Consider the following 27,016-nt stretch of genomic DNA (forward strand, 5'->3'; position numbering starts at 1 on the left):
CTCCGTTCTGATTCCGGCTGCAGCCGCTGACTCGCGCGCTTTCGAAACCTCTTGCGCGTCCTTAGGACTTTGCCCCCTCGAGCTGCGCCGGGCAGAGCCCTGTTCACGCAGGGCGCACAGGAGAAGAGGATCTCCGTGAGTTTTGCACCTGGTTTTTTTCCAGCTGAGCGAACAGCTCCCAGGGGTGTGTGGGGATCATCCCGGGGCAGTCCCCACGTGCCTACTTCGCCCGAGTTCTCTTGCACAACTTCGAAGGTTCGCCCTCCCTCTTTGAGACTCTAATCCGCCTCCTGAGCTGCTCTTCCTTTTTGCACCATGCCGAGTGGATTTCTCTCCCGGGGCTGCTAAGGAAACGCTTTCTTCCTCCCCGCAATGGCCGAGGCTCTGCGGTTGATAGCAGAGAAAGCTGGCTGTGTCGTCCGTGTTTCTCACGCGCGCGGCGGATCTGTGCCCCAAGGACCCTGGAGTGGCAGCGGAGTCCTTTTGACGCCGGACCCGGCCATTGTCCTCTGCCATGGGTCCGTCTTCTCTCCTTTCCTTCTGCCAGCGGAGCACCAAGACTGGGCCCAGAGGCGATTTCTGTTCCCTGATAGCTTCCTCCCGGACATTCAGATCCAAGTGCTTAGGCCAGCAGAATGCAGTCTTAAAGCTCCTAATAGGAACTGGCTAGGCGGAGATCTGGCAGGGAACACCCCAGCCTTGAGATTCAACCTGCTTTCAAATTGGCACGAGACACCCAGCGGCCTCCGATGCCACAAGGCCGAACTCATTATGATGCTCCCCTGTGTGGCGTTCCAGGACGCTTTCTCCAAAGTCTTCAGCTCCACTGAACAGTGGCGTTTTGGCACAGAGGAGGAAGTTGAAGAGGAATCCAGCGCCCCAGAAGATGAGGCGCGTTTCCTGCCCTGGTTTGCCCTGCTGAGGATCCTGGATGGCGATTCCCATGGTGGGGGTGGGGTGAGCTGCGTGGCAGCCGAAACGCTGAGGAAGGGAGACCCGGTCTTTGCCTGTGGCTCCCCGTTTGGCTCGTTCTGCCCGGACATCTTCATGAACACCCTCAGCAAAGGGATTGTGAGCAACACAGCCGGGGAAAGCAACGTCCTAATCCTGACCGACGCTCGCTGCTTGCCTGGCACCGAAGGGGGCGGCGTCTATGTGTTAGCAGAAACTGGCCTTCACTTGGTTGGGATAATCGTAGCTCCGCTTTGCTGGAAATCCAGCGAATGGGTTGGTCTAACTCTGGTTTGTGCCGTCAACAGTATTCTACATTGCATCCGGAGTGCCCTTTCTGGGCCTCACCGGGCTCTGAAAACGTGGCTGAACCCCTTGGAACTTGTGGCCGAGTCTCACGGAAAGATGGTCGCCAGAGATGGACCACATCAGCAAATGCTGGCTGCCGTGGTTCTGGTGGAACGGGGCCTCACCTGGGGATCTGGCGTGATCATGAACTCAAGGCTGGTGTTGACCTGTCGACACGTGGCCAATGGCGCAGCGAGTGTCTGTGTTAGGTTGCAGCCCAGCCACGGAAAGTATGTCTAGATTCTCACCTGTATTGAGAGATGCTGAGGTCAAGTTCTTTTTGCTTTGCTGCATCTTCTAGTCTCTTCAAGATTTGAAACTTTAGCATTCAAACCTGTACTGCTCAATCAACAGAGTAGACCCGGGTTTCGTATGGGTTGGAGCCACAGGGGTGAGCAGTCTGGATATTTGCCAGATGTTGATCTTGTAGAGAAGCAAATCACACAGCATCTAGATTCCCCATTCAGTGCACTATATTAGAAATTGAGAAAACATCACCTGTGAATTGGAAAGAGATAATAAACTTGAGTGTCAATATACTCAAGGGATATTTGAGTTCTGGCTGAGGTGTTCGCTTTCAGATGAATGCTGTTCAATTTTATTTTGCTATAGTGCCTTATTTCCTTTTTTTTTAAAAAAAAGAAATACCATTTGCTTCATAATTTTATAGAGCCACTTGGGGCACTTTTTATGTGCCTATAACCCTGATGCTTTCATACATGGCTAAGTCATGTTTCCAGCAGTGTGCATCTTCCAAGTTTATGCACTCTGGGGAGTCGGCATTGTCCATGGCAATGACATGTGGGAAATGTATGTTTGCCACTAGGTAAATTGGCCATTTCTGAATGTGAAGATCAGCCCAAATGTGGATAAGTCGGTAGGACTTGTTTCTAACACACCTCACAGGGCATCAGGGAAAACATAGTTGGGTAGATCTCATTTATGTTGACAGTGATTGTTTAAGAGACCTTCCCCAAGGATTGCATCTTCTTAATAGTTATTTCAGTTGAGCAATGCCAAAAATCCTGGCTTATTGCAAGTATCTGTATCTGCTGTCTCCTTCTGTTTGCTCCTAGGAGTTCTGTAGCTAAAGGAAAAGTGGTGTTTGCTACCAAGGACTCTTCTCCCTATGATGTAGCACTGGTAGAATTAGAAGATGACCTGCCCACATATACAGAGCCCGTCCTGGCATCAGAGTTTTACAAAGGTGAGAACCAGACACTCCGCCCATCTCCTTTGGGTCACTGCCCAGTGGGTCTTGTGGTTTTATTGTGGGAAATAAACCAAAAGCCCTATAACATTCTGCCTACTAAATCAATTTGATATCGTTCAGCCCGGACACTTTAGATCCAGCACCGAGGGCCTTCTGGCGGTTCCCTCATTGCGAAAAGTGAGGTTACAGGGAACCAGACAGAGGACCTTCTCGGTAGTGGCACCAGCCCTGTGGAACGCCCTCTCATCAAATGTCAAGGAAATAAGCAGCTATCCTATTTTTAAAAGACAACTGAAAGCAGCCCTGTTTAGGGAAGCTTTTAATAATAAGTTTAGGGAAGCGTTTCCGAGCACAATTCAAAGTGTTGGTGCTGACGTTTAAAGCCCTAAACGGCCTCAGTCCAGTATACCTGAAGGAGCATCTCCACCTCCATCATTCTGCCCGGACACTGAGGTCCAGTGCCGAGGGCCTTCTGGGGGTTCCCTCGCTACGAAAAGCTAAGTTACAGGGAACCAGGCAGAGGGCCTTCTCGTTAGTGGCACCCACCCTGTGGAATGCCCTCCCACCAGAGGTCAAAGAAAACAACAATTACCAGACCTTTAGAAGGCATCTTAAGGCAGCCCTGTTTAGGGAAGCTTTTAATGTTTGATGGATTTCTGTATTTTAATGTTTTGTTGGAAGCCGCCCAGAGTGGCTGGGAGAACCCGGCCAGATGGGCGGGGTATAAATAATAAAAAAATATTATTATTATTATTATTATTATTATTATTATTATTATTATTATTATTCTATTAAATACTGTACTGTTTTAATACTCGATTGGGAGCTGCCCAGAGTGGCTGGGGAGACTCAGCCAGATGGATGGGGTACAAATAATAAATTATTATATTATATTATATCATATCATATTATATTATATTATAGGCTGTTCTATTGAAAGTGGTATTAAAAGAAGTCTTGCTAGACTCGTTCCCCTGAGTAACCTCTGTTGAGCAAGTACAAAGTCTAAGCTTTGAAACCATTTTGGGGTGTCCCCGTTGTGCCTCCCCCCTCCCACACAGGGACAGCTGGGATAGTTCAGTCAGTAGAGCACAAGACTCTTAATGTAAGGGTTGTGGGTTCGAGCCCTACAGTGGGCAAAAGATTCCTGCAGTCTAGCGGGTTGAGACTACATGACTCCCTTCCATCTCTACAATTCTATGATTGAGATTATAGAAAATTCACAAAATTATAGAATTTTGTGAATAGTTGAATTAGATGATGGATTCAGTTCAAGTGACCAAAATCAATACAATGTCTTGATGCCAAGACTTTTGCTGGCTTCCATTGTGGTTTGCTTCTGAGCTCTCCTGGACTTATTGTTGAGGTGTTCTTGTAGGATTTTGTCTTGTTTCTCCCCACTGGGGAACTGTGCATCTCAGAACTGCTTCTCACGTCGCAAAGAAACAGCAACTTCTGTTAGGTGGGAAGGGCGATTTGTGGACCTTCTTCCTTGGAGAGACTTGGGAGCTTTGCCATCTCTCTGTGATATACAAAGTGGGCTTTTCGTGCAGTTTTTCACTGCTTTGGTTTGTGCTCTTCATGCAGGAGAAGATGTGAATATCGTTGGTTTCGGCGTCTTTGGCCAGGCCTGCGGCCCATCGGTAACATCTGGGATCCTGTCGGCAGTGATCACTGTGGGAGATGAGCCTGTGATGCTTCAGGCAACCTGCGCAGTTCATGGTGGCTCCAGCGGGGGAGCCCTGTTCTCCACGCACAGTGGGAAACTCCTAGGTATGCCTCTCTCTCCTTGTTCCTTGCTCTCCCATGATCTCACTATGTAGGCGTAGAGAGTGGTGCAAGTATGAAATCCTGTAATCACATACTTGCTGCTGTGAGGAAAGCAAGTTCCTAGTCCTTTGTGTGCAATGAACTGGGTTAAGCATTGAAGCAGTACTTGGTGAAATCTTGTTCAAGGCTGCTAACACTTAAACAACATTGGTCTCCAACACTGTCTCTGTGTGCGTGGGGTGGATTTCTGCTAGTGCAGTGGGGCCTAACCTCCTTCTCTTCCCACTTTACAGCCCTCACCCACCCTCAAAATCTTCTCTGAAGTGTGGGGGGACTAGCAGATTTGGGGGGGGCATCATGGTGGCTGCAAGGCAAGGAGGGTGGAGTGAAATCCCACCACCCAATTTTGGAGAATTCCCCATGCAGCCCCATACAGTGCATCTCCTCACTGTTGAGGGGGGTGCCTTCTAACCCTCTGCAGAGGGCTTTAGGAAGGGGAAGAGAAAGATGGCTCTTGTGAGCTCACACAACCCTTTTAAAGTAAATTAACATGCCTGGCAGATTAAAAGCAGCAGTTAAATAGGCCAAATGCCTGCCAAAAGAAAATGTCTTTGGGTAGTGGAGACCAGGCAATTGGACAGGGCCAAATGGGCCTCTCGTGGGAGAGACATTGCAGAGTTTAGGACCGGCTACAGAAAAGGCCACGTAAATCACATGCAAGGAAGAGCAGGGCTCTTTACCCCAATGATGCATGCCTGAGTATGGCATGATTCATAATCCTCATTTGTCTTTGCCAAGCCAAAGTACATTACACAACTTTCTCACACACATGCACTGAGCCTTTGATAATAGGTTGTGTGTAGCAACACTCTTGGTAGGTTTTTATTCTTGCCAACCGTATCTGACCACGGAGGCATGTTTGTTGTGGGGTGATTTTATCTCTTGGTTGCAACCATGTGCAATCGAGATGTTCCAGGGTGAAGCTTTTTGATTCCTCTGAATTACGAAATCCCCCTTTTTAATAACAGACTCCAGTTGCACAAGATTTCCTCAAGGTCCTCCCCCCCCCCCTTCCTTGCTCAAATACTTGTTTTAGCCTGCGTTTAAGTAGCCACTTCTTCGCGATTTGATTTTGGGTCCTCCAGATGTTTGGTAATACCTAATGTTCCCCCCCCCCAATGGCAGGTATCGTTGCCAGCAACACGAGGGATAACAGCATCGGAGTGACGTACCCTCACCTGAACTTCAGCATTCCCATCACCGTTCTGCAGCCGGCCCTCTTGGAATACCTTCATAGCAGAAGCCTGCGCAGCTTCCGGGAACTAGACAGGGTGGGCCACAAGATCCAGGTTGTGTGGAGACTCCAAAGAGAGCCTACAGAGGGACTGCTCAGCAAGCTCTGAAAAACTTTCAGAAGAGAGAAGATAAGCATTGCTTATCCATGCTCTGGGTGAGCTATATCTAGATCAGGGCGGTCCAACCTCTCAGACGAAGCAGGCCGCAAAAGTACTTGTGGGCCGCACACTGTCTTGTCAGGTGGGAGGGGGGAGCCAGGCCTAAATTTGACGTCGCCACCCCCACCCCCCAGCCCTTGTGCTGCCTTCCCAAAGCTGGCCAAACAAGGCGCCAGAGTCCTAGAGCCCTTCCACCTCCTTCCCAAAGCTTGGAAAGCGATAACTAGGCTTTGGGGAGGAGGAAGAAGAACTCTTAAGTACCTGTCAGAGACCTCCGGCCTCCTTCCCAAAGCCCAGTGCCTCCTTCCCTGGCTTTGGGAAGGCAGAGTGAGAACCAAAGTGGACGGCAAAAGACATTGAGGGCCTTAGGCCTATATTATTGGGCCAATGAACCATGTTTATGGGTGGGCTTGAAATCAGCTTTCCTTGGCTAATTTCAGTAGGGCTGAACCTTTTGCCCTCGTTTCCCATCATGCACCTCGCTGTGTCCTTGGGAAGGGGAACCTATGGCCAGGCCCGGCTCTAGGTAGACCCCCAGTGGCGCAGGGCACCATGGCGCCGGCCCGCCAGAAAGGCGCCGCGAGCTGCGCCCGCCCGCTGGCCGGCCGGTCCGCCGCGCAGCTGCGCCTGTGGGAGCCGCGCTGCGCCCACCCGCCCACCGCGCTGGGAAACGGGGCGGGAGGGTGCCAGAGAGTTCGCGCTGTGCCTGCCCGCCCACCCGCCGCTGCGCCCACCCGCCCACCGCGCTGGGAAACGGGGCGGGAGGGCGCCGGAGAGATCCGGCGCACCACAGCGGCAGGGGCGTTTAAGACGGCCCTGCCTATGGCTCTCCTGAGGTGATTAGAGTTAGACCCCAGTTCCCATCAGTCACAGTCAGCATGTAAAGGATCCAGTGATCAAGGATGATGGGAGTTAGCCTGGCCATATCTGGTGGTGGTGGGGTTTCCCTTCCCTGTCTTGCCACTTCTCACAAAAAATAAACTCCATACTCTCACACACACACAGAATCACAGATTTTGTACACATCTGCATTTGCCCTGGTAGCCTTGTCTTTCTATTTCCTTCCTCTGTTGCCTTTACGCACGGATGAAATTTCTACTGTAAGCTCCTAGAGGTTGCCTGGATTTTGATTATATAAATAAAATGATAACATAACAACAGTCCTAGGATTCTATCGGAAGCTAGATGACAATGTGGTTGGCTGTAGTGTCCCTGCTTGCCACCAGGTGGTGCCACTGTTCCAAACACCTATGTAGATAGACTGTGTTCTAGCAGGGTATAGGTTTGTTTGTTTTCCATTTGCTGAAATTGCTTTTTAAGTTTTCAGTCAATAACCTTTTATGCAGAAGTTGTTTGCCGCTGTCTCTTGTGCGTGAAACGAAATGAGCTTATTTCAGCGGCTCCCTCTTGCCCGTTCTCCCTGGATCGTTCATTGGTTGCAGAATTGTATATTTAGGAGGAACATAGATCATGGTTCTCTTTTTTCCAACAACCCCAGTGCTTCGCCACAGAGAAGAGGTGGGCTTTCAGAGGCCCTGACTGTGTCCAGGGAGATCGGTTCTCTTTCCATAATGGCAACGTTCTTCCTTCTCTGACAGGGCCCACGTTGCTTCTGAACGCCAGCGGCTGGGAATCGGGGGTGGAGGGAAAGTGTGGTTGCATTCGGGGGCTTTTTTGAGGCTCCCCATAAGCATCTGCTTGGCCTCTGTGAGAACTCGATGCTCAACTAGAGACCAGATCCATCAGAGCTGCTCTTATTTTCCACTTGTGCTTTCCTGGACAAAGTAAACAAAAAACAAACCGTGCAAGCCTTGCTTGTATTCTCAGCACGAGATTGCAAATTGAACAGTAGCTCCCCCTCCCCCCCCCCAATGTAGTGCTCAAGGGGACTCGGTGCTCATGTCCGCTTCTTAAAAAGAAGGTAAAGGGCAACGCTGCTCTCCACTTCTCAGCAAAAGATGGACTCAAACCATTCTTCTCTTTTTCCATTCCTCTTCCTTGGGGATGAAATGGATCAGGCCTGCAGGGCAGTCTTCGCTCATTTCATTCCTCTGTCGACTCAGAGAAGGCCAGGAAAAAGATTGCAATTTAGTGAAGCAGCCGTTCTGTGCTGTGTTATGTTCATTCAGTTTCCAGTGGTGAAACTGAACAGACAGTGGGGGGGGGGAGTTGTGCTGCATAATTATTTTTTGAACGTAGCTTGCACAGTGTACATATTGCTGTTGAGTGTGTTCAGGCCACACTATGAATTTCTAATAGATATGTTGTAGAGCAGGGGAATGGACTTTTACTGCTGGCTTCAGAGCATTTCCCCTGCTCAACTGTAGGAAAAGTTCACAGCCAGCGCAGTGAACCGCTCTTTGCATCCGACAGGCTGAGATCCCCTGAATTTCTGGCTTGGAGGGGCATCAACAAATAAGTGGTATAGCTTCATAGAATCCATTGATCTGAGAAGCTCATATGAGCAACGTCCTAGGGATAGGAAGATGGCATGTGTGATACCCATTTATCTCCCAGTCTTCCAGTCTCCTTGAGACAAATGTCTACACAAGGAGCTCCACCACTTTTGAAGAAAATGAAGACTTCTCGAAATGGTCTCGCCAGCAAGTGTAGCGCCTTCTCCCTCGAGCCATAAATATCTCTTGCTGCAGCCAATTCTTCCAGCCACAGTACAGAAGAAAAATACTGTGTGTTCTTAAAAGGATGGTAGAAATAAATTGAGAGATTTTTTACCCCTTGAGTTGTGGAGGGAGGGGAAGAGGCCAGCCTTGAAATCTATATGGCTTCTGCTAGGAACCTTCTGCCTGTAAGAGCAGCATCCTGTTCTCAAGCTATCAAAGTTGGTGGTCCTCACAGCCTCTTAGAGGAGCAAATTATGTAGACTAAACACTCTGCTCCTGTTCTGTAAAATTATAAATAGGATTGTGATGGTATAGGCAGCAGGGGAAGCAATTAAGAATCATTTGGTGGACCCTAGCAACGTTGTTCAACAGAGTGGGCCTGGTGTAGATTCATAAAGGGAGGCAGAGTTAGATCATAAAATCATACGGTTGGAGAGGTGGGGATTGAACTTGCAACCTTGGCATTATCAGCACCATGCTCTAACCAACTGAGCCGTCCAGGCTTATGCCTGTTACCCCTTGCTTGTGGATTCTGCTATGTGGCTCTGCACACCACCACCTGTGTTTTTCTGCAACTAGGTAAAGGTAAAGGGACCCCTGACCATTAGGTCCAGTCGTGACCAACTCTGGGGTTGCACGCTCATCTCGCATTATTGGCCGAGGGAGCCGGCATACAGCTTCCACGTTATGTGGCCAGCATGACAAAGCCGCTTCTGGCGAACCAGAGCAGCACACGGAAACTGCCGACCTTCTGATCAGCAAGCCCTAGGCTCTGTGGTTTAACCCACAGTGCCACCTGCGTCCCTGCAACTAGTCACACATTAAAATCTTGTTTTATGCAGCGAGGCCTTTATCAAAGCCAGAAAGGTATACTATCCTGATCTTTTATTTTGAAGAACTGAATCTTGGATGTTTTCCTCGTCTGAGGAATGCCTTCTCGGTGTAAAAGCAGTGAGTGGACACTAACTTTGGAGCATGCGTACAATGCAATAGACCCCACACAGGTGAACAGTACAGTCCTGTATACTCAAAAGTAAACCCCACCGAGTGCATTGGGGATTACTCTCAAGCATGTATTATTGTATATGACTGCAGCTGAGGAAGACCATTCGAACATTCCTTCCGAAAGCATCCTTTGTCATTCACAGAATTTTGGTTGCTGGTCGCCCTGTTTCCCACTGCCTATGGGAAGCCCGCAAGCAGGACCGGAGGAGAATAGCCTCCTCCTGCCCATGTTCCGCTCCTAGTATTTGCAAGCATGCTACTTCAGATCATGGAGGAAATGCAGGGCCATCATGACAGCACCCAGGAGTAGTAGCCTTATCCTTCACTTGTCTAATCCAGGGTTTCCCAAACTTGGGTCTCCCGCTGTTTTTTGGACTACAACTCCCATCATCCCTAGCTAGCAGGATCAGTGGTCAGGGATGATGGGAGTTGTGGTCCAAAAAAACCAGTGGGAGACCCAAGTTTGAGAAACTCTGGTCTAATCCCTTCCTAAATGGATGGGTTTGTGCTACCCAATTCCATAGGGATGAATGAACTGTGTTCTTCAACGAAAGGAAAATGCATATTTCCCCCAGTCCTGTACAACACTATTTTTTCCCCTCCCAGGAAAAATGGCCTTGGTTCAGCACAGTGTAAGGAAGATGCACATGTGAAGTACAAGTATAAAAAGGCTTCTCGGACGGCTTAGTGCAGGCATCCCCAAGCTTCGGCCCTCCAGATGTTTTGGACTACAATTCCCATCATCCCTGACCAATGGTCCTCTTAGCTAGGGATCATGGGAGTTGTAGGCCAAAACATCTGGAGGGCCGCAGTTTGGGGGTGCCTGGCTTAGTGCAAGGCAGCATTTGCATCACCGCACTTTGCAAACCATGACTGCTGATTTTGTTACATATCTGATCTGGAGCAGCTTCATTTGCAAAGGGAGCGCCTTGCTGGAGGGCCAGTTTGCACACAGCTTGTGGATAATTGTGAACTGAAGCCCCCAGGGACCTTCTTGTTGGTGGAGCTGGCCTACTCTTAATGCCCTCCCCTTTGCCTTTTACTGCTTCTCCTGCCATGGAAGCCATCAGAAAGCAGCCCTGCCAAGTTCCTAAATTGTGGGGTAAGCTGTGACTCCCACTCGCACACACTAGGGGGCAGTGTGGTCCTTCGGCAGCTCCGCTCTGCCGGCCTCCAATCTCAGTCTATGCCAGCAGCAGCCTATGGAGCTGCAGTGTGTTCATTTTGTGCAAATGGTGTGATCAAAGTGCAACATGGGGCTGCTGCCCTTTTGCCGGCTCCTAACAGCCACATGATGGGCAGCAACCTCACGTTCTCTTTTTCCTGAGGTCGAATCCCAATTGCCTGGCCCACTTTGATTTCTGCAGAGGCCATAGGGGTTGTTTTAGTGTCGATGCAAGTTTCTGGCTTCATCCCCCGCTTGGTGGCGTGAGATTTGATTCATGGAATCGTAAGAGCTCAGAAGGGTTCTTTGGGATCAAAGCACCCTGTTTTGCTTCCAAACCAGCGCTCGCTCTGCTCTTGTTAACTATAGAACCGATGGATTAGCAGCTTCGGTAAATAAATATTGGGGAGAGGAAGCTTGGAGGAGTGCGAGTAATGAGGATGTCACAAGTAGCATGTGGTGCAATTCTAGGCATGTCTACTCGGGAGTCCCATCGACTTCCGTGGGGCTGCCTGCCAAACAGGCTGGCCTAGGAGTATTGCAACCTGTCTGTCTCACCTGTAAAACACAGGAGGGTGTGATCACAGAATCATGGGGCATGGGGCTGTGGGGCATGGGGAGAGACAACGATCCTGCCCCACTGACCAGATCATAGAATCATAGAGTTGGAAGAGACCACAAGGGCCATCCAGTCCAACCCCCTGCCAAGCAGGAAACACCATCAAAGCATTCTTGACATATGGCTGTCAAGCCCCTGCTTAAAGACCTCTTGACATATGGCTGTCAAGCCTCTGCTTAAAAACCTCCAAAGAAGGAGACTCCACCACACTTCTTGGCAGCAAATTCCACTGTCGAACAGCTCTTACTGTCAGTAAGAATGCCCTCTTCTTGCGTGGTCTGATAGGCTTCTTCTGGTGACTGAGGAGTTATGCCTCTCCATTGCCTTGCCCATCATGATGTCTATTATTATTATTATTATTATTATTATTATTATTATTATTATTATTATTATTATTATTCCCCAGCCACTCTGGGCAGCACCCAACAAAATATTAAAGACACGATAAAACTTCAAACATTAAAAACTTCCCTAAACAGGGCTGCCTTCTGATGTCTTTAAAAAAGTCAGATTGTTGTTTATTTTCTTGACATCTGGTGGGAGGGTGTTCCACAGAGCAGGTGCCACTGCCGAGAAGGCCCTCTGCCTGGTTCCCTGTAACCTCACTTCTCGCAGGGAGGGAACTGCCAGAAGGCCCTCGGAGCTGGAGCTCAGTGTCTGGGCTGAGCGATGGGGACTTCAAAAGAGACGAGCAAAGAGGCTTTTGCTTAGCTAATTAATGGAAATGGGGGGAACTTCTTAAAGAACAAAAACTATTTATTTTTTAAAAACAAATTCGAGATAGAGAGAAAAGAGCCCAGATTCCAGCCTTTCATTCATTTGGGGGTGAGAAGAAATTGAAGCCACTTGACTTCCAGGAATGGAAATAAATTTCCATATAGTTTTGAAGGAAGGTCTAAATTTCTCATGTACCTTGATTAGCAGCCTGCTTATACCCACAGGATCACAGAACCATAGAGTTGGAAGGGACCCCAAAGGTCATCTAGCCCAGCCTCCTTCAATGCAGGAATCTCAGCTAAAGCATCCATGACAGATGGCCATCCAACATCTGCTTAAAAACCTCAAAGGAAGGAGAGGCCATCGCTTTCCGAGGGGGGAACCATTCCACGGTTAAGCAGCTTTTACTATCAGAAAGTTTTTCCGTATGTTTACTCGGAATCTCCTTTCTTGTAACTTGAATCCATTGCTTGCACCATCTTCCACGTGGCAGCCCTTGAGATATTTGAAGATGGCTATCATATCAGCCTTCTCTTTTCCAGGCTTAACAGCTGTTTTGAGAATCGGCCCTGAATCTAGCATATTATTTTGTAAAGCGGGCTTACCTGGCGACTAGGTCATAACACTTTAACATGGGGTGGAAAACCTCTCATTATCCCTGCCCATTGAACATGCTGTCTGGGGCTGATGAGAGTTCAACAACATCTGGAGGGCCACAAATTCTCCCTCTCTTCTCCCTCTTAAAATACAGTTGTGTGAGCTTCTACACACACATTCAAATTGCCACGATTATTTCTTAAAGGTTAGGCAGTAGGTTGCCAACTTATTCCTCAGCCCCTGTTCCTGAAACAGCTGCTTGATCTGCAGAGGCTGGCAGACATTTGCTACCTAATGGAGACGTGCTAACCAGACGTCGTTTTTGTCTCTGCCGTGTAAAGTGTTCCCTCCTCATTTCTGCAGACCAGGCTGGTGCTAAAGGCGCAAGAGCATGTTGGCCTGGCGTTCTTCTTCGGTCAGTTGGCAACCCTATGCAACAGGAAGGCTTGGTCGCTGCTAGAGGAAGGCGGCCTCATCTCGCCACCCTGTAAGGAAAGTTGTTTCCAAGGAAACAAGCTTAGGACCTGCATCCCTCAATTGCCTTCCCTTCAGTGACTGCATGAAATCACCTCCAAGGAGCAAACAGGCAAATACGCTATAGAGGTTGTGAATCAGCTATAAGCTCAGCACACAACTGTTGTTTTCATCTGCCAAATCCAGTTTCCTTCCGTCTCAGGAGGCCTGACACAGACTTTACCTTTATGAAATCCTGGCTCCGTGTGTCCTAGTTTTCCTAGCACATCTCTGGATTTATGGAGCTGATGAGATTCTTGGCTCTGCCAGCTTTGCTTCGAGCCGCCCTTGCTCATTCCTACGACCCATATTTCAGGTGCCGGCGCCTTCTGCAGGGGAGGAGGCAGAATTAGATTCAGAGCGGTTGAAAGGATGGTAGTATATTGTGCCTGTCTAGGCTCTCTTTTAAGTTTGGGCTCGGGAGTGAATTTACTGCTTGTTATTGTGGATATTATTCCATCTGATGTATTTGTGTAGCCTCCCACCAAATAGGATTTGTAGGTGCCCTGCAATGTTCCAAGTTAAGACTGTGCTGCTTTGTATTTTCCACTTTCTGTTACTCTGGGGCTGTGGGAAATGGAAGGGAAGAATGAAGCATCATATCCTATCCAGTATATTTAGGGCAAGGGAGGAATGATGTGGGGTGGGATCTCGCAGCATCAGCCGTGACCCCTGCAATTCACCTGGCCGGGTTCTGCTTGTTTCAGGGGTGGGGAACTGGTGACCCCCACCCCATTCCTGGTTGGACTCCACTTCCCATCGTCCCTGACCATTGGGCATGCTGGCTAGGACTGGTAGGAGGCAGACAATGCCCAGAGGGCCACAGGTTGCCCATTCCTGATTTGTTTTGTTGATGCAGGCGGTAGGAAACAGCACAGCTGCTCAGGTGGGAGACCACAAGACTCTTAAAACAAAACAAAACCACTTAACGTTAATGCGGGAGTGGGGGACCTTTGGCCCTCCAGGTGCCGCTGAACTATAACTCCCGCCTGCCCCAGCCAACTGGCCAGGGATGAAGGGAGCTGGTGCCCAACACGCCTGCAGCCCAGCAATTGCCCTGGCTCCCTGCAGAAACCGAGCAGAGCGATCTGTCGCTTCCCCAGCTTGTTGTTTTGCCTTGCCAGTTCAGTGTTAGGCACTGGAGGCCACATCAGCCGGATGGAGGTTTCGGAAAGCGACAGCCCGTCGCCACTCAAGGGACAGGGAAGATGCTACTAGCTAATGCTTGCCTCTCTGCCTGCTGGTTTCCTGGTGAGCATGCTTAGTCGCTCGGATGGCAGCTGCGGCTCTGGAAGGTCCTCCCTGGCTGCTGTGCTGATGCTGGAGGATCTCAGGTGGCCTCTGCCTCAGCCGTCTCTTCCTGGCCAGGAGGGCCTTTATTTTCAGCAAAGGTCTTCTAGGATGGCTGCAGTATGTCTTAGCAGCTGGGATTTCCTGATTTCATTCTTGATTTCCTTTTGCTTTGCAACCTGCTTTCCCCCAAATAATAATATATTCTGCCATTGTCAGAAGTGACAGCAGTAAGTCGTACCGTGCACATTGGAGTTAACTCTTTATTTATTAGCAAAAGCATGTTCTGCAAGAACCTGGCGGAGTGTCAGGCCTAATGAGCACAGCAACTCAACTCTGGTAGGTCAGACCCCCATGCTGAGATGGAAGGTCCCTGCCTCCCCAGGGTCCTTCCCAAGCAATCAGAGACTATGCTGAAGTGCTTGTCTCTGCTCCTCTCTCTTCATGCCTCTTCTGGTTCTGGGGGAGGGAAGCTGGTCACAGCAGGAGGGGGAGACCTTCTGGCTTCTTCTTCCCCAGCCAGAGTCATCTCTGCCTCTTGGCCTCCCTCCTCCTGCCTCAGCGTCTGCCTCTGATTTTGAACTTCCCTCTGTCTCAGTGTCTTCCTGCTCACTTAACCCTGTTACCTTTTCAGCTTCTGACACTTCTTCCTCTCAGTCTTCTCCCTCTGACCACTCGTAGCCATCCCACCAACAGTCCCCGGACTTCTTCCCTTACGCATTCCTTAGCTGGTTCCTCCCACCATTCCTCTGCGTCCAACCAGTCCATGATGTCTGTACATGTCCTTTTGCATAATTCATTGTGCAAGGAGTTTCCTCAAGGCTCTGAAGGGGACTTTTCTTCAGGCTGGTGGTCTCATCCCCTTCTGACAAAATTTACCCCGTTGCTCCACCCACTTTTGCTTCTGGGCCTGCCCACCTCTAGCACGTGACCTTCGGAAGATTGCACACAAAGGAATGTGGCCCTTGGGCTTCCCTGCCCCTGCCCCGAAGGGGGCCCCTAAAAGCCCATCAAAACAAACACATAAATAGCAGCCTTACCCATCACCCCTTTGCCTCACCTTGGCCTACAGAGATGTCCCCTTTACAGAAGCAAACAGATGAATTTGCCCAGCAGCTGCCAAGGTGTCAGTAGCACCTCTCACCCAGGGGAGCTGCCAAGGTGTCAGCGCTTGTCACCTAGGTGAGCCCTTCAGGAAACGCAGGCAAATGCCCGAGGCGCTGGCATACCGGTGGCTGCTCGGATAATAAGCTCCAGTAATGAACCGAGCAGGGATTAGCCTCACCCTTTGCCCGAGGAGGGCTTGCAGGCTAAACATAGCCCAGGCAATTAAAAAAAAAAGTAAGCCCACAAAATGGTTCTTTCGTGACAACGGCGCCTTGAAAGGTCCTCCTTTGGGCAGTGGAAGCCACAGGGTGTTGGTATGGGGTTGGGGTTGGCTGCCGTTAGGCACAGGATAGGACACCTCTCATGCTGCGCTAGTATTGTGCTAAACGTAGCCTGGGGTAAGCCTTGGGTAGTTTTTATTCTTGCCTCCAGGATAGAGAGAAAGCTGGGAATAGTTGGCTCTTCCTGTCATTGGGCTGCCCAGCTACCCTCCCTATGAGTCTCGTTGGGCATAGGCCACCGCTGGATTGTGGAATCCCTCAAGGTTCTGCTTGCATCAGGAGAAAGCAGCAGAGGACCCAAATATCCACATGTGGATCTGCTGGTGGACACAGCCTCTGTTTGAGAAGGTGTGACCCAGAATGCAGAGTCCTTTTTGACATACGCTGGACCAACCTCCACCGGGGTCCTAATTGGATGTGCTAATCCAGGCACCCCCAAACTTTGGCCCTCCAGATGTTTTGGACTACAATTCCCATCTTCCCTGGCCCTGTTAGCTTGGGATCATGGGAGTTGTAGGCCAAAACATCTGGAGGGCCACAGTTTGGGGATGCCTGTGCTAATCGGATGCAGCGAAGACGGGAAATGCCGTCTCCCCGCTTTCTCCTCAGCATTCATCCTCGTGAAGGAGGTTCAATGAAGTTGGTTCTTTTGTGAGCATTTGGATTCGTTTGTGGTTGCAGGTATATGACGTTGGGTCAAGCAAGTGTTATCTCACACTTTTCTCCTTGCTTTCCATATTGCAATAAGTCCTGTTTGTAGGAGTGGATTGGTGGTGGCGGCGGGTGTGTTGCTCAAGAGTTGCCCGATCAGCAACCTGAATTTGCCAGTATGCAATCGAATCCCACCCGAAAATAGCAAGCGTCTGGAAGCACCCAAGGAGTCTTGCAGCACCTTAAAGACTAGCCTGTTTATGATCCCTCCATGGATTTGACCGGAGTCCTCTTTGCCAAATCTGATGAAGTGGGCTCTGCCCCCTGACAGCTTATACCACTGCGAGCAGTTCATATTTAATGTGTGACAAGTAGGGGAAAGACAGTCAATTCATTTTTGCATTTAAAGCCGGGGCAAAATGTGCCCATCCTTTGAAATTCACACTTCTCCAAATTTTGCGGTGCAGGCCTTTAGCCAAGCAAATTTTAGCCAAAAAAAGAGTCTATATTAGGGTAAAGTATGCATGAAATTTTCTTTTTCTTTTGTTTACTAAATTTGCAGACTACTCTATACCTGTAGCTTGGGGCGGGGCACAACATAAAATTACAAAATAAAAAACACATCTGTCAGTGAAAATTACATACAGTGGAACCTTGGTTTATGAACACCTTGGTTTACGAATTTTCGGTTTACGAACGCCGCGGACCCATCTGGAACGGATTAATTCATTTTCCATTACTTTCAATGGAAAAGTTCGCTTCAGTTTATGAACGCTTCAGTTTATGAACAGACTTCCGGAACCAATTACACCCATGCTTCGGGTTAAGTACACTTCAGGTTGAGTACTCCGCGGACCCGTCTGGAATGGATTAATCCACTTTCCATTGCTTTCAATGGGAAAGTTCGCTTCAGTTTATGAACAGACTTCCGGAACCAATTGTGTTCATAAACCGAGGTACCACTGTACAAAAATACGTTAAATCTGGGGAAATTGCGATGCGAAAATGTGTTTGTCGGGCAAAATTGGATGCAGAAATGTTTATATTAGAAGAAATTCACACCAAAATGGTGACTCACTCTCTCTCTCTCTCTCTCTCTCTCTCTCTCTCTCTCTCTCTCTCTCTCTCTCTTTCTTTCTTTCTTTTTTTTTTGCACACTGACATGGAAATGTGAAAAACTGAACTTAAGATGGGAAAGGTGAAAAACCAAAATGCACAGATTTGGCCATCGCTAGTCACAAGAGACTATTATCTCTTCCTGTGTGGGTTTTGCTAACCTGCTGTCTGAGCTGGTGCAGTTGTAGTCTGAAACACTAGGAGGGCACCAGGTTGGCAAAGGCTGCCGCAATGCGTGTGCTGCTGAGGTCAGCGGGGGGAGGGGAGGGTTGGAGGGACATAAATTGTGAGCAGGATGTACTATGCAGTCCGGCACATACAGGCCCTCCTAGAAAAGCCTCTAAGCCCTTTGTGCCAGTTTGATAAATCTACCACGCTTCTCCCTCTCTTACAAATATGTCATGACCAGGCGGAAAATGATTAGCCAACTGGGACTCTGGCCAGGGGGTGACAACCGCTGTGTGCTGTGCTAAAGCCCTTGAGCTGTGAACTCCACAAAGCGCTCCTGGGAGCAGAGGAAAGTGACTGGTCAGCAGTTCGCTGGTCAGCATGCATGGCCTCCCCCCCCCCCTTAGGTTAGGCACACTTGGGTAGCACGTTCTCAGAAGAAGGGATGCCCACAGGAACCATGCAGCCGAGATCAGAGAAGAACGGGGTCCGTGTTCCGAGCGGGGTGGCTAGGCAGCTGAACACCATTTTCATTTTATGAAGATGAATTTGTTCATTGATGTGCATATGTTGACATTCTTCACCTTACCTAATTTTTAAAAAGGGCAAAACTAGGGCATTTGCTGCGGCAGCCTCAACATAGGGGAACAGAGGTGCGCTCTAATTTAAAAAAAAAAAAAAAATGTCGTTCACTTGAACATGATGGAAAAGGTACCTCCGTTTGGGAACAGTCGTGTTTCTTTAAGAGCAGTTGTGTTCCTTTTATCCTTCATAGTGTTGTTTCCAAGCGACAGAAGGTGGAGTGGTCAAAGAGGAAATTCCTTTAGCAGGTAAAATTGTGGACTTTGGGGGGAGGGGTTATCTAGGTAAATTGTATTATGTTTGTTTGTTTGTTTGTTTGTTTGTTTGTTTGTTATACCTCACCCCTCTGGCTGGTTTTCCCCAGCCACACTGGGCAGCTTCCATCAACAACAAAACAACAACAACAATGATAATAATAATAATATGTCAAACATTAAAAACTTCCCAAAGTTTAGTCTTTGTTCCATCATTTCAAGGCCACCCACTTTAAATCAGGGGAAGAGAACCGATTCCAGCTGGGGAGCCAGATCATTCTCTCTCCAAACCTTGGGACATTAGGGGATTCTAATATTTCTTTTTAATCCATTAAATTTCTGTACTGCCCTTCATCCAAGGATCACAGTTCGGCTTCCAATATATATGCTGCACTTTGAAGTCCCAGTTTTTTCAAAAAAGGAGCAGCGTGGGGTTCTTAGCCCTTTGCAACAAGTCCTGTGCTCCTCCTAAACACCTCAGAAAAACGGAGGTGGAAAGGAGCAGTGTGGGATTAGTTCAGAGAGCAGCGATGGGAGATGCTTTGCTCCAGCACAGTAGAACTCAAGAGACCACTCCAACCCCACCCTTACCCATTCCACACCTGGGATGTCATGTATGTATGGGATCAGGTATAGGGTGTGCAGGCCTGGGTTCACCAGAACAGCTTTGCAGGGCCAAATGAGGAGGCCTGGTGGTCCATGTATGGCCCATGATCTGGAGATTCCCTACCCCTGTTTGCTTTTAAAGTGTGTGGGGTTTGTGTGGAGCTTAAGCAGAAAATGAAACCAGGGAATCTTTCCATATGGCCGGTCTCCTTGTTACTGTCAATGGATGTGTCATTTTCCCTGACAGGGCCACCTGCCATAATTCCCCCTGCCATTTGTCTCTTGCCAAACCATCTGCATGTTTCCAGAGTTAGGCAATAGCTTGACCTCACAATGTGACATTCGCAAGCATTTTAGATATTTTGCAGCATTGTTTTCGTTATCCTTTACGCTGAACAAAATTTAAGGGTGGCAGCACCACTGTTTGTTTTGTTACTGTTTCTTCCACACGGTATGATATTTTCTTCCAAATGGTGTTTTCCGGAAAGACATCACATTTCGTACAATTCCACTATATGTGTATAAGCGCTCTGTGTTGCCCGCAGTCTCTCCAATACCCTAGAAGACGACCCTACAGTGGTACCTCGGTTTATGAACACAATTGGTTCCGGAAGTCTGTTCATAAACTGAAGCGTTCATAAACTGAAGTGAACTTTCCCATTGAAAGTAATGGAAAGTGGATTAATCTGTTCCAGACGGTCCGCGGGGTACTTAAACTGAAGCGTTCATAAACTGAAGCGAACTTTCCCATTGAAAGTAATGGAAAGTGAATTAATCTGTTCCAGACGGGTCCACGGAGTACTTAAACTGAAGCGTACTTAACCCGAAGCATGGGTGTAATTGGTTCTGGAAATCTGTTCATAAACTGAAGCGTTCATAAACTGAAGCGAACTTTCCCATTGAAAGCAATGGAAAGTGAATTAATCAGTTCCAGATGGGTCCGCGGCGTTCGTAAACCGAAAATTCGTAAACCGAGGTGTTCATAAACCGAGGTTCCAGTGTATTTGTGCCTCCAGGCTGGCACTGTTTTGCGGGAGGGATTCAAGTCAAGAAATAATTGCAGGGGAGTTGGCTTATTGCTATATACGTATCCTGCAAACAAATCAAAATGAATGCTACATAAAGATTGCGCATTGTCTAGCTTCCATGTTTGTGCAACTGAATCGGAATGAGTGCTCAATGAACAGGTTGTTTAGACGAAACCTGTGTGTGCTAACTGCCCAGGAGAAATAAGACTATCAGTTCTAAGGCCCCTTCCCTACTTTGTGTACAAATAGATTTGTTCTATCTTTTACAGTATATACTAGTTTTTGCAATGTAATGTTTCTTTTTTTGCTATTACAATCTTCTAGTGTCTCTTTCATTTTCTGTTGCAGAACCTGTTGCCTGATATTTTTCAAAGACCATTCAAATTCTCTGTAATGGGGGAAGGATGAAGAATACCTTTTGAGTAATGCTGGGTCTTCACAATGGTTTCCTCCAGACTATGGAGCAGTCTAATGCAGGAAGTTTGGTCAAGCCCTGCTCTCCTGACTTTTGAAAAGGAATATAAAGCACATCTTTTGGGGAAATTTGTAACCTTAACAGGCAGTGATATGGGGCTGAAAATTTTTCCATTGCTCTATTTTCCCACCAGAAGTTTTGTTTCCTGGGTTTGTTAGTAGCAATTAATGGGTATCAACTGCAAATTAAATATTAGGCAAGCTTAGTATTTTCACAGGTTTTACTTGTGTTTGCTAACTGCAAGTAAAGGAAATATGCTTAATTAAATCACAGCCTGGGGCATGAGAAAATATATCAGTGCAAAGTAATTCCCCCCCAAAAAAACTTGCCCTAATTTGCATTAGAAAATTTCCCCATTCAGAGTTTTCCAGAAAACCTACATCACTGCTCGCTGGGGGGAAGTGCCTATTGTCTGTTGTTAACTAAGGATGTTTTATCTGGCAGACTTTTTTATTTTTTGAGTGCGAGTCTCTGTTATCCGCTGCCTCAAGCGTTTGGACAGGCAGCAGACAAAATGACATTGGAAAATGTTGCTGGCGCCAGCCTTCCATTGGAACCCGAAGTCTCGGGGAAACGAACCAGGCAAAAAGGATTCATCTGATATTTGATACTGCTTGTGAGAAGCCGGCTGCCAGAACGAGCCACCTGGAAGTTGGTGCCAGGAAGATACAAGCTTTGAGAGGCAGAGTGAACGGAGAGCCAAACTGCTGTTTAAAAAATGAGACATGCCGTGATCACGGTGCAGCCTGGAAGCTTCGCTGGTGTGGTTCCAAGTGCCCATAACAACCAAGGACTGCATCTCACTGTACACTTTGAAATCCAGTGTGACAGACATCCAAGGGCAAAAATACCCAGGCCTCTTATCAGGCACGGCCCTGAGACAATTTGGAGAAGAACTGAATGAATACACCTCACTATTTGCATGGCAGTGCATTCCACATAAATGTTTCTGCAGAGCCCTAGTAAGTGCTGTTGCTCTTCAGTTTGTTGCATATTCCGTCCCTGATGTCCCATTGCCTCCCAACAGTAGCAGACAACGTGTTGGGGGCAACAGCACTCGCCTAGTCCCATTGCTGCATGTTCCCTCCCCTGTAGGGTCCTTGACCAGACTAGAACTTGACCCAACAGAGGCCCGGAAAGTTTGGCTCAGGGGAAAGTGGGAGGTGCCTCCTGGTTTTTCCTCTTTCTGTCTTTCTCCAAAGAGTCTGTCCTAATGGTCAGAGAGTGTCCTGTGTCTGAACCCCCACATTGGTATGTGAGCTGTTAATGGCCTTTCCTGGTTGGACAGTGCTGGCCCAAGACATTTTGCCACCTGAAGCAGAGCTCCCCAGAACAATAGTCTTGCTGCTCCAGTCTGAGTCAGACATTCATGTCTTCTGTCTATTTCCCCCTAGGGCCAGCTCGCCCATGAGGCAACTTGAAGCAGCCGCCTCAGGCAGCAGAAACCCAAGAGGCAGTCCAAGTGCAGGCAAGATTTGGTGCAGGCAAGATCTGGGAAGATCATGCAAGATTCCAGTGAATTCTCGCTGGGAACTGCTGTCATTTTGCAGCCGCCGTCGTGCAACCCAGGTAAGGGTTGAGGGCCACACGGTGGTACGTTTCCCTTTTGCCTCGGCCGGCAAAATGGGACATGCCACCCCTGATTTCCCACCACCCTCATCCTGGTCCCTGCTCAAAGCAGGTCGCCTCAGCCTGCTGCCATACTAGGACTGACCTGGCATGCTCAATAGGCAAAAGTGAGAGTTGCGTGCCTTTGGTGTCCAGAAGCCTATTTTCTTTGTACAAAATGCAACACAACACGAGCCCCTGAGAAGCCAAAGAGTTAACTCTCTCTGCAGGTGCTGTCCGTGCAAAGCCTCGGTGAACAGGCCCGCCACTGTTCAGGCCCTGGAAGTGGGCCTAGAAATGCAGGCAGCTGAGGGGACAGCTGCAACTTGCGAAGTCTTGGCCTGGCGATAATGGGAAAGCAAGGAGAGAGAAAAATCCTCTGTGGCTTTGTTGGCTCCCGGCCTGCCAACGGCCGCCACAGATTGACAGTGAGCAATGTGCCCACACTGCAGCAGGAAGAGGCCTTTGGCGTTCTGCAGCGGCGACTCAACGCTTCGTTCCCATTTCAAGTTGGCATCGCTCCCTTTTTCCTTGTGGCTTTATGTGGGAGCAGAGAACCGAATCCTCGCCAGCAAGTCAGGACTGCTTCTCTGGCAGAGCAAGGACAGCCTTTGTCGCCTCTTATTCTCTCGCCATCATTAGGACTGCCAGGAGCATTGGAGCGAATGCTACCATCCAGGCAGAGCAGATTCTCTACCAGGAACACAGGAATGCAGAACCTGTGGCCCAGCAGAGTTTAGCGGACGCCAGCTCCCACCTGCACAGCCAGTTGCTGAGGATCTTGGGAGTTGTAGTCCACCCAAATCTAGAAACCTGTTGGTTCCCCCAACCCTCCTGCAAGATGTGCTCTGGGGTGTGGTGGAAGATGCTTTGAAAAGCACTCCAGGCTGATGGGAAGAAGGTCAAGGCTCAACAACTTTCGGGGTGTCCTGGTTTTTACTTTTTGAAATACAGCGAATGTAGTTTAGGTGTTTACTTGAGGCTGGCTCAGGGCTGCAGTGGACGTGGCCTAAAGTTTTGGGTGTGCCATGAGAGCCACATGTGACTGCATAAGCCCATTGAGTTGTTCTGCCCCTGCAAAGCAGTTCTCCCAGCTGAAATCACAGAAATGCCTTTCCTAAGCTAGCGGACGGCAAGAAGTGGGGATTCATCTTGGAAGTGCCACAGCCAGGTGGAGCCCAACAGGTGGGTGTTTTTACAAGCGGACGTCTTCCCCGAGCGCGCATCAGTGTCCTTCCGTCTTCTCGAACTCTTCCCCGACCCCAATCCCCCCTCCCCAGTGCCATTACAAACCACAACAGAGTGATGTTTATAAATTTTTATTTTCTTTTTTTTAAAAATAAGGTTGTATTTCATTTCTCGGAATGGTGTACGTGTGTACTTGTTTCCTTAGGTTAAGTAAGTTAAGTTAAGTTAATTAGGCAGAGAACCGACAATGTGAAACAGTTTCCCAGGGAGCTGCCGGGAAAGCGATACAGGAGTGTCACAGCTGGGAGGGAGGGGAGAGGGCGCCCTAGGAACAGAAGGAGCCTGGGGGGCAAGGTCTTGCCCAAGTTGAGCTCTTTAAAGTCCCAGAAACTCTCCCATTGGAACCAACTGGGCAGCTTTTGCCAACATGGCACCCTCTGAATGTCCTGGACTCCCAAATCCTATCAGGCCCATGCAGGGTCTGATGGGAACTGTAGTCCAAAGTGGATATCCGGAGGGCACGAGACTAGCAAAGGCCGCAATAGGATTTCAAAGGCTACGAACTTGGACAGGCTTGCCCCCGCTGGTGTTCCAGCGCCCACCATATGCACACACATACATTCTAACACTTTTTTTGTTGTTTCATTTTTAATTGTCTAGCATTACCGAGATACACTTGCAGCACTGAAATATACAAACTGAAATCAAAGCACTTGAACACGATGTTTAACGCTATAAAGTTCAGAAGTTATTATTGCACATAAGACTTAAATATGTTCTCAGGCTATAGGCGAGTTTTGTTTCTCGATTCTGGTTTGTTAAGCATAAAATGCTGTTGGTTTTTTTCCCTTTCAAAAAAAATCAACTCATTTTAACACTTTAAAAATACTTAATCTACTAGTGGTTTTTAATATACACATTCTTTCCATCAACACTGAGCTGAGAGTCAATACAGAGAAGAGAGAAAGGTTTAATAGATTGGACTAGACAGAGCTACTTTCATTTGTTCGGTGTGGGGAGACTTATCGAGGCTTGCGATAAATGTGTAGAAATGATCTATTTGAGATTTGGACACTAAGGGGAAGAAGAGGGGTGTGTTTGTGTACAGGGCAGATTTCAAAAGCAGCACACCTGTGAGCCTATCTCCCCCAGTCACTAACACAGTTGTCTTGATACATGAAGGGAATCACATATGTAGAAGCAGACACACTACAGCCAATGTGGACGAGTGTTTTGATCCACATCTCAGGGCTCATCTGGAACTTAATGGATTTGCAGGTTTCAGTTGTTGCTGCAGAATGGGATGCACACCTCTGGCTGTTGCACAGAATTTGTGCTGGATATGGAAGTCACTTCCAACTGAACTTGCTTCTGAAGCATGCTTAAGAGAACTGCAACCTTTGGCTGCCATCTTCAAGTCACCTGCTCTACACGACGTTTGTGCATGAAAGCATCAGAACAGGAAAACATCCCAACGGCCATTGGTCAACTTTTGTGGAGGTTGTTCAGGAACTGCAGTCTATGCTCCACGTTTTAAAATGAATCGGAAGTCACTTCTGAATACAAGAACCTTTGGATGAAATGATTAGCTGCAGTCTTAGAACTTTAATGCATTGCAAAGATCTCCTTCCCCTCCAGCATCCAGAATCAATGAAGATCAAGGGGAAATAATATTTGCACACATGAGAACCAAGAGTTCTTCCAGATATATTCATTCGTCCTCTACCATCGGCCAGTAAGGGGTTCCAATGGAAGGCAATTTCTTGCCCACCTGAGCAAGCAATTGCTTAGCTCTCCCAGGGAGGATCAGGGGAGCTTGATCCTCAAAGCTCAAAAGAATAGAAAGAGGACTTCACCGGCTAAAAACAGCAAGGATCAGGCCCGTAGGGCTGTTTCATACATTACACAAAGGCAAATCTGGGTTTGTTACTGAGGGCACACTCGCCAGGTAGTTGCTGCCAATCACAGTTCCTTGACAAAAGATGACACACTCCGATTCAAAACATGCTACAAACGCCATACTACACTCGCTCGTGTCAGCATACACCTAAAAATGTGATCATCTTAGGGTCAAACCTAAAAATGTATAAACGCAACAAAGAAGAGGAGCATCTGCTATTAGGGCGACCCCTTTGGCCAATTTGTTGAAGCAACCAAAACATTACGTACTTATGCTCAGAAGCGGGCTTGCTCTTTCTTATTAGCACGGGGCTCAAGTAAATGCATGAGAAAAATAAATGAAACGGCAGCAATGCAGCCTGGTGTTTTCAGAAATCCGAATCTGGTTGATACGAACGGTATGAGAAGAGGCGTCCTCGCTTGTCTTTTCTCCCTCTCTGCCACCACAGAGAACTGCCTGATACACACAGCTCCAGCGCTCGCATTGCTGCTTGATATGGTGATGATATCCTAGCTGCTTCCCTCGGGGAAGAGACCCTTTCTTTTTTATTTCTTTTAAGCCGTCTCTGGTGTTGAATTCCCAGGCCGGTTAAGACAGTTCCTGCTCTTATTGAAAACAAACAGCATTGATGGGGTGAACGTGGTGTGGAAAGCAAAGCTGTGAAGAGGAAGAACTTGTGTGTGTGCGAGAGAGAGAGAGAGAGAGAGAGAGAGAGAGAGAGAGAGAGAGAGAGAGAGAGAGAGAGAGGTGTGTGTTTGCATGTGCCAAGTGTTGTTTCCTTATTTACAACATTTAGACTAGCTTGCGGGTTTGGAAGAAAAGAGTAAGATTTTGAAAAAACTGGGATGATCTAATCAACCCCGATGAAATCGAAGCGAAGTCAAGGGTTGCCAACTCCTTTCCCCAGCAGGACCCTGTGTAAAAAGAAGGTCCTGAGATTCAAGCCAGCTCCAAAAGTCAGCCTCTTATATTGAAATACCTACCATGTAATCCCAGATATGTAAAACAGGCCTATTTCAGAGTACCCCAGTAGTAAGGGGCATTGCACATGCTCAGAAGTTATTTGGACTAATCCAATTACTCTTAAAGTTTAACCCTAGTAAAAAAAAGGTTTGGGGAGCTGAGATTTGATTAACTAACTCGACACAAAGCCTTGCTCTCATGTCTTTGAACAGCTGCATGACAGGAGAAGTGCTACAGATAAAATAATCCCCACACTGCCAGTCATGGAGTCACAGTGATTGGGAAGTTTGCTCCTGCAGTATTTTTCTGTTCTCTGTTAGGAAAGTAGTTGGCAACCCAAGGACAAACAGGAAGCCTTTAATTCTGCACCCAAGTCCACTCGACAAGGTGAACCCTACAGGGGCGGCAAGAGTTTCTCCTATAGACGTCATTTGGGATGACGTATCTTCTGCTTCGGCTACCCTAGAAGTCAGAGAATGTGTCACGAGGTAATACGAATCAGCTAAAAATGCATTAAAACAAATGGGGTGTAAAATTAAGGCTGGAAGCAGAGAATAGGCAAAAAGACATGATGTGTTCACCATAAGAAGAAAAAATGCTCTCCAATTATTACTTTTTAACCCCCTTTAAGAAAATGGAGAGGTTTCTCTTCCATTGGCAAATAAGTACGTCTTTTGTCCCACGGGGAAGTTTTTCTTTCAGAACTGGGCAGAGCTAGACAAACTGGAGAGAGAAAATAGTTCTTAAAAAGAGAGTTGAAAGTGGCATGATTGACCTAATGTTTTCCATGGCACTGATGCTCATTCCTTTGTCTTCAATCGATGCA

At 48.0% G+C, this 27,016-nt stretch overlaps 1 protein-coding gene across 1 annotated transcript; it reads left to right on the top strand.

Moving 5' to 3' along the window:
- The first annotated feature begins 24 nt into the window (after window positions 1-24).
- Window positions 25-6,896, top strand: TYSND1 (trypsin like peroxisomal matrix peptidase 1). The gene is made up of 4 exons (XM_060274898.2): window positions 25-1,529; window positions 2,376-2,506; window positions 4,100-4,285; window positions 5,468-6,896. Exons 1-4 carry the CDS (start codon window positions 373-375, stop codon window positions 5,683-5,685), a joined length of 1,692 nt encoding a protein of 563 aa, XP_060130881.2. The 5' UTR covers window positions 25-372; the 3' UTR covers window positions 5,686-6,896.
- The last annotated feature ends 20,120 nt before the right edge of the window (window positions 6,897-27,016 follow it).

This window comes from Zootoca vivipara, chromosome 5 (assembly GCF_965207765.1).
Source record: "Zootoca vivipara chromosome 5, rZooViv2.hap1.1, whole genome shotgun sequence".
Classification (NCBI taxonomy): domain Eukaryota; kingdom Metazoa; phylum Chordata; class Lepidosauria; order Squamata; family Lacertidae; genus Zootoca; species Zootoca vivipara.